We start from the raw sequence: 8,053 nt of genomic DNA, 5'->3' as shown, positions 1-8,053 counted from the left end.
TCTGCCCGGCTGCTGTACCCTCCCTCACCTGCTAGAGTGGCAAATGGATCAGTTTTCACAGATCAGTTTGCCAATGTGAACCAAGCCATATGGTTCCGGTGAAGCAAAGACCAGATCCGCTTTACCAGATCAGTTTGGCTTAAATATACAGTGTGAACCGGGCCTTAGTCTTGTTCAAGTTGTCAGTTAAAAGGTTGTTATAGTCCATAAATAAGAAAAACACAAGAGTGTAGATTTTATTATGCGGGAATATATTTATATGATAAACTCTGTTTTCAGTAACTTTCATCCATTTCACATTCTTCAACAGACTGAGACATGGCATGTCCCAAAACATTCTGATTGATTTCTTCTGCAGTGCTTGAGCTTAGCTCTTCTGTAATGCTGGAGCTCAGATCTTCTGCTAGATTAGAACTTGGGACACTAGCCATGATAGGGCTCAGTTCCTGTACAATGCTTGAATTGGGCTCCTCAGCAAAACTTGAATAAGATTCCTCAGCAAGACTAGAATGTGGCTCTTCTACATCAGTAATATTACTACAAACATCTTCCGTAAAGCTGGAGTTATTTTCTTGAGGACATAGACTCTGCTCTTGTGGATCAACAGAATTGATATTGTCAGTATCAGGAAAAAGTTCTTCATTGGGATCATAGGCTGAACAAAATCCAACACTTTTTTCAAGAATGAAACTATCTACTTGTTTGTCATTTGCTGAATTGCTCAAATCGTCTGATAAGTCATGGGAAGAAAGTTCCCCATCATTTTGAGAATCTGAAGGCTCCCTTTTCTGAAAAAAATCTCTTTGAACCTTCTTGTAAATGGATCTCATGGTGATAGGAATTGACATACAGCTGAAAGGGAGGGGAAAACAATGAAAAACAGGATATTAGTCTTTAAAGTCATAGTGGAACTAAAGTCATTTTAGTTTTGGATACAGAAAAAAAAAGGAAAGGGTCAAAGTCACTGGCAGTGGTGATATTTTATGGTTATCTATACTGAAGATACTGTATGTTGCTTTGAAGTAATAATGCAGAACACACAGCAAGAAGAGTACAACCAATCTGGCCTCGCTCCATAGAAGATAACCTCCCTACCAGAAGCCAGATGACAGAGAGGTTATTATTGACATTTCCTTTACACACTATTCAAAATTATTATGTAAACAATATTTTGCTCTGATTGTCCTATATAGTTCAAATAGGGGCAAATAGAAAGTTTATGCATAACTGCAGTGCTTTGGAGGATCCTGCACTTTGAAGCTGCTGTTGCCTCTGGAGTCTTGCGAACATCAAATACCGGTTTGCGGTTTTGTAATGGCATTTTAGCAGCTTCTCTCTTAATCCCAACCAACTACTTGAAAGTAAGAGAGGTGACAGGCAAATGGGAAAATGAAAGTGCATCTACACTAAATGAGCAAAAATACATGATTCCATATTGCCATGCAAGCTCCTAGAAGCTTCACTCCCTGCCCCCCTACAATCGGCACAAATGAAAACCTTCATCATCTTTGGTTAGTCCTATATTCAGAGCCGGGCCGAGGCAGAGGCTAGACAGGCTCCAGCCTCAGGGCGGGGCAGCTTGAGGGCGCATTCCTGTGTGCTCTCCTCCTGGCTGCATGCTGCCTCGCTTTGCTTTGCACTCTTCTTGGTCGCCCACCCGCCTAATGACTTCCTCTCCGATCTCTCCCGCCCGCTTGGCGCTGTGAAGTAACCATTCCCCGTCCCCTATTTTCCGCGCCAGCCCCCTAGAGCGCACTGCCTGCCCCACAATAGCCGCGCTGTCATCAGCGTGATGACAGGCACGGCTATTGCATAGTGTTGCTAGGCAACAGCAGGAAGCCAGCTTCTGATGTAAGGGAAGTGATGCCGGCTTCCTGCAGAGTTGCCTGTTTGCAACACTCGCTGCGTGTGAGCTTGAGCTGTGGCTGTTCTGGATGGGGGAGGGACACCGTGATAGCTCTATTAGACGGCAATAAACGTCATGCCTTTGGCATACCTCCCAACTTTTTGAGATGAGAAACCGGGACACTTAAGCCACGCCCCCGACCACGCCCCCAACCACACCCCTAGTCAAAAAAAAAAAAATATATATATATATATATATATTTTTATATATATATATATATATATATATATATATATATATATATATATATATATATATATATATATGTATGAATGGTGGGGAGAAGGGTGAGGGTGCCCAGGTAAAAAGAAGGATCGAGGCGCCAGCCGCGGCTGTGGTGTGCGGGATGCGGGCCAAGCTTGTCCCCCCTCCCTCCGAATGTGCCCCCCAGTGTCCCCCTGTATGGCGAGATACGAGCGCAGCAGAGCGGCAGTCTTACCATTCCTCTTCGCATATGGGCATCTCGTCTTCTCCGCTTCCTGTGACGTCACAGGAAGTAGTTGGAAGACGAGATGCCAGTACGCGAGGAAGATGGTAAGACTGCCGCTCTGCTGCGCTCGTATCTCGCCATACAGGGGGACACTGGGGGGCACATTCGGAGGGAGGGGGGACAAGCTTGGCCCGCATCCCGCACACCACAGCCGCGGCTGGCGCCTCGATCCTTCTTTTTTCCTCCGCTGGAGAGGAGCTGCTGCCTGCCGGGACACAAGGGGGGCTATCCCGGGACAGCAGGACCCCTCCCCCAACCCGTGACGGTCCCGGCGAAAACGGGACGGTTGGGGCCCCTGCCTTTGGATGTCTGCAGGGGGAGAGGGACCCAGCTGTTATGCGGTTGCTGGAATGAAGCAGGTATGGAAGGAAGGGGGGAGGGGGTTGAAAAAGAGAATGAGTGTATATGTGTACAGTGTGTGTGTGTCTGTATGTCTAAATGTGTGTATGTACTGTGTATGTGTGCACTGTATCTGTGTGTGCACTGTATGTGTGTCTGTGTGTGTATTGTGTCTGTGTGTATATTGTGTGTGTGTATGTACTGTATCTGTACTGTATGGGTGTGCGCTGTGTGTGTGTACTGTGTGTATGTGTGTGTAGTCTGTATATATGTGTGTGTGTAGTCTGTATATATGTGTGTGTAGTCTGTATATATATGTGTGTGTGTGTGTGTGTGTGTGTGTGTGTGTGTGTGTGTGTGTGTGTGTGTGTACTGCATCTGTACTGTCTGTGTGTATATGTGTGTAGTGTGTGTATGTACTGTATCTGTACAGTACTCGGTGGCTGGATAGTGTAATGGTTAAGGGCTCTGCCTCTGACACAGGAGACCTGGGTTCGAATCTAGGCTCTGCCTGTTCAGTAAGCCAGCACCTATTCAGTAGGAGACCTTGGGCAAGACTCCCTAACACTGCTACTGCCTATAGAGCGTGTCCTAGTGGCTGCAGCTCTGGTGCTTTGAGTCCGCCAGGAGAAAAGCGCGATATAAATGTTCTGTGTTTGTTTGTTTTGTTTTGTTTGTACTGTATATGTGTGTAGTCTGTATGTGTGTGTGTACTGTATCTGTTCTGTCTGTCTGTGTGTGCACTGTGTGTGTATACACTGTATGTCTCTGTGTACTGTATATATGTGTGTGTACTGTATGGGTGTGTACTGTGTGTATACTGTGTATGTGTGTGTACTGTGTGTATGTGTACTGTGTATGTGTGTGTACTGTATCTATGTGTGTGTACTGTGTGTGTGTGTACTGTGTATGTGTGTGTACTGTATCTATTTGTGTGTACTGTATGTGTACCGTGTGTGTGTGTGTGTGTGCATTGTGTGTGAGGGGCGAGGATAGAGTGCCTGCTCATCTAATAGCGTGGATGTATTCAATAAATATTGCAAGGTCTATGGCCGTTATGATGTGGGGAGTGCAAGGCCGGTATGCAATATGATATGGTAGCATATTGATTGATCAATCGGCGTATGTGTATATGTATGTATCCTGTATACACTGTTCTCTGTGGAATGCAAAATGATTAGTGTGTGTGAGTTAGGTTGGTAGGATTCATATATGTTTATGGATGGGATAAGTGTTATGTAAATCGGAGTGGCAATGGTCGGGGGGGGGGGGGGGGGGGAGGGGCGCATTTCGCAATCTCTGCCTCTGTTGTTGGAGTACCTTGTCCCGGCCCTGCCTATATTTGTGCCGCTTTTGTTTTGAAGATACAGTAAAAGCACTTAAGTTGTCCAAAATAACATCACCACCCAGCCCCGTACAAGAACCTACAGACATGAAACTGGTATGCATGGGTAGTGCTGTGTATGTGCTCATGTGTGCTGCAAAAATCATCTTACCATCTTTTAGTTTTTGAGATATTCAAATTTTTATAAAAGGTCAAATGTTCACTCAGCCCCCTCACAACATCGCAAAGGCTGATTAAGGCGTTTGACCTTTATAAAAACGTGAATATCTCAAAAGCTATGAAAGATAGAAAGATGATTTTTCCAGAGCAAATGAGCGCACACAGCACTATCCATCCATACTCCGTTTCATGCCCATAGATTGTTTTACAGGGGCTGGATCAGGTTATAGTTTTGGAGAAAATAAGAGCTATTATCTTCAAAATTAAAGCAGCACAAATCTTAATTTTTGTGGCACAAACGTAGCACTAACCAAACAGGATGGAATTTTTACATTTTTATTTGCACTGATTGTAGGGGGCCAGCTTTATGGAGCCAGCTGCCTTACTGCACAATAAAAGTGCATTGCATTGGAATACTACTGGTGGGCTGATGGATTGTGTTTTGCTACTTATGCATGGAGTGACAGTGCCTGCGTCACGCCTACAAGCACCCAGAATCTGATAATGCTCCTTTCATGTTTCCCACATCCTTGATGGGAGACCACCACATCATGGGGGAAACACTGCATTGTTGTGTGTATTTTGTGGGGGAAATGCTGCTTTTATGTGTGTGTTTTGGGGGGAAAACGTTGTCTAATTACCTTTAGGGTCACTTTGCCTAACTGTATTATAAGAAAAAAAAACTCATGGCCCCTTTGAGTTACACGGTGACATTACAGTTGGCTATGCCCAAGTCATGGCCACGCCCGTTTTTCATTGCACTTCATCTTCCTTCTTGGTGCCCCGGATCTTTTAGGATCTTAGTAATGCCCCTGGGAGGAGCCATAGGAAATCGTGTTGATAAGGAAGGAAAATGCGTGCACCTTCCGTCTTGAAACATCCATGTTTAATTGCAGCAGTGAGGAAAAACATCACATGGGACTCTGTATAGCAGTCAAACAGTTAACATACCATGGTGTGGAGCGATGATGGTGGAGGAGGTGGGCGGCGGGTGTGGATGGCGGAGAGCGACGGCCGTTTCGTGTCACGGAGACACTTGGTCACGCTGCGTTCCACCATAGGAAATGCATACAAACCACAAATGCAAAACAAAACTAAAATACATACAATTGCAAAGGACAAAAATCAAATAAAATTGCATGCGTTTGAGTTTTCATTGTGCGATTTTCAGTGGAAAATGGCCTTATAGAGTACAGTAGCTCTGCATGTAACTGAAGCAAAACTGCAGCAGAAGTGAGATGGGGCTGGAACACCACCTGGTTACTGGTCTAAGGAGGAGGCAGGACAAGGGGGAGGGATTCAGCACTCACTGAATTACACACATATACACTTCTCCTAGCAACACTCACTAAATCACACATACATCTAGCAGCACGCACACAGACACACGGGTCAGCATGCTTGCATACATGCACAGCATTTACAGGGGCGCCTGGAGCCACAGGCACTATAGGCAGCCGCTTGGGGCGGCATGTCAATCAATAGGCGCTGGTGGCCACCTTCATATTCATTTATGTTCCCATTTTGCAGGCTTTTGCACACACTGCAGGACTCGCAGCTCAGGCTCCCAGCGCCCTGCATGATTGCACAGCCTTCACTCTCCCCCTTGCTCCCCCGCTGGCCAATAGAGACAGAGCAAACACGCTCTGCCCCTCCTCTAAGACCTCCCCTTTCTGGCTTCCTTAACAGCCATACGCAGAGTGCAGTGTCTGTCAACTGCCTGCGTGTGGCCTCAAACTCCGCCCCCCGCCAGCAGGAAGTTCGGGGTTCCAGACTGACTACCTAAGCCAGCATGGCTCCAGAATCACTGTGCAAAATAAGATAGATTACCTTATTACTTCAACCCAGGTATATGCTTCAAACCAGGGAGTCAACCAGTCACACCCGTATCCACCCAAGGTGCAGCAACAGTCCAAATAGAATACACGACTGGGTCTCGACCTGGATTTTAGGCCTGATTGGCCAATTTTATTATATGTACCACAGTGCAAGACAGCACAACGTTTCGACCAACAGATCTTTATCAAGTGCTTACAGACTATTTGTGCAGCATCCATATATATAGAAGCAATTCAAAATTAAAACACACCCCCACAGGGGCGGGCACATTACTTAAAGAGACAGGCTATATTATACAAAATCATAGAAAACACTTCAAATTATAGGCCTCATTCATGCCATTAGGCGCCAGAGTACCCAAATCATATATCCATTTGCTTTCTCTACGTAACAAGGAGGTTTGGGGGTCCACTCCCTCTTGCCAGAACACCTTCTCCAGTATGCACCATCTTAATTCGCCCACTGCATGTCCACACTCCTGGAAATGGCAACCTACGGGAGATTCAAATTTATCCTTAAATTTTTCTTTAAATTTTTCTTTATTCTCCTTCTCTTTTTTATAATTCCTAATATCACTCCTATGTTCATTAATCCTCCTTCTCCCATCCCTGGTTGTCTGTCCAACATAACCCATTCCGCAAGGACATTTTAGCAGGTAAATCACATTTGTCGTAGTACAAGAATAATTACCCTTGATCATAATTCGTGTCCCTTTTGTGGTATGAGTGACATAATCACCCCGGATTATAGATGAACAATTCTGACAGTTCATACAGGGGAACGTGCCTTTACGGCGTGGGATAAATGTCGCAGTTGTCTCAGTGGGTCCCCTCAGGTCCGCCCTCACTAGCTGATCCCTAATACTTTTACCTTTCCTAAAGACCATCCTAGGGGGAGAGTGAAAAACCTTGGACAGCAGCGGATCAGTTTCCACCACTGACCAAGCCGTACGTAGACATTTTCTAATGTCTGATGCATGGTTATCGTAAGTGAGGATAAATTGTACTCCCTCCTGGAGCTCTTTATTACTGGCATCCTTTCTCCCTCTCAACTCACTTCTATCCATTCTAGCTACCTGAGCTGCCGTTTCCTCCACCATCTCTCTGTGGTATCCTCGCTTTTCATAATCCACCACCATTCTTTTGAACTGTTTCTGATATTTCTCATCGCTAGAGGTAATTCTGCGGGCTCTAATTAACTGACTTTTGGGGAGTCCCTTGACCAAAGAAGGAGGATGGCAACTACTAGCCAATAAGGCATTATTCCTATTAGTGATGCGCAAATACCCCTTTTTAAAATTCGAGTTTGGTCGAATTCGAATAGTAAATTATTCGAGGTCAGTCGAATATTCGAGTCGAATAATTTTTACTATTCGATTCGACCTCGAGCTCACTATTCGAGTCGGTATTCGAGCTCACTATTCGAGCTGACTATTCGAATTGGCCTTAAATAGCTTCCAACACTTGTTTTGAGGGTGAATGATGCAAGAAACATCTTTTTTTCCAAGTAACAACAGCAAGTGATTATGTGGGGATGTTCCTTTAAAAAAAAAAAAAAAATGTGGAAAGAGAAGTTGTGTCCTAAATTTTGTTCAGTAGTGTTACTGTATCTTCTTCTTCTTCTTCTTCTTCTTCTTCTTCTTCTTCTTCTTCTTCTTCTTCTTCTTCTTCTTCTTCTTCTTCTTCTTCTTCTTCTTCTTCTTCTTCTTCTTCTTCTTCTTCTTCTTCTTCTTCTTCTTCTTCTTCTTCTTCTTCTTCTTCTTCTTCTTCTTCTTCTTCTTCTTCTTCTTCTTCTTCTTCTTCTTCTTCTTCTTCTTCTTCTTCTTCTTCTTCTTCTTCTTCTTCTTCTTCTTCTTCTTCTTCTTCTTCTTCTTCTTCTTCTTCTTCTTCTTCTTCTTCTTCTTCTTCTTCTTCTTCTTCTTCTTCTTCTTCTTCTTCTTCTTCTTCTTCTTCTTCTTCTTCTTCTTCTTCTTCTT

General features: G+C 44.5%; 1 protein-coding gene across 1 annotated transcript in view; it reads right to left on the bottom strand.

The window, feature by feature from the left end:
• Nucleotides 1-275: 275 nt before the first annotated feature.
• Nucleotides 276-8,053, bottom strand: part of LOC137517534 (mediator of RNA polymerase II transcription subunit 1-like) — a 272,907-nt gene continuing 265,129 nt past the window's right edge. The window contains exon 14 of the mRNA XM_068234521.1: nucleotides 276-852. Within this exon, the coding sequence (XP_068090622.1) occupies nucleotides 276-852 (577 nt within the window). The remainder of the gene's footprint in view (nucleotides 853-8,053) is intronic.

This window comes from Hyperolius riggenbachi, chromosome 5 (assembly GCF_040937935.1).
Source record: "Hyperolius riggenbachi isolate aHypRig1 chromosome 5, aHypRig1.pri, whole genome shotgun sequence".
In the NCBI taxonomy this organism is placed as follows: Eukaryota; Metazoa; Chordata; class Amphibia; order Anura; family Hyperoliidae; genus Hyperolius; species Hyperolius riggenbachi.
This window is presented reverse-complemented; position numbering and strand designations above follow the sequence as displayed.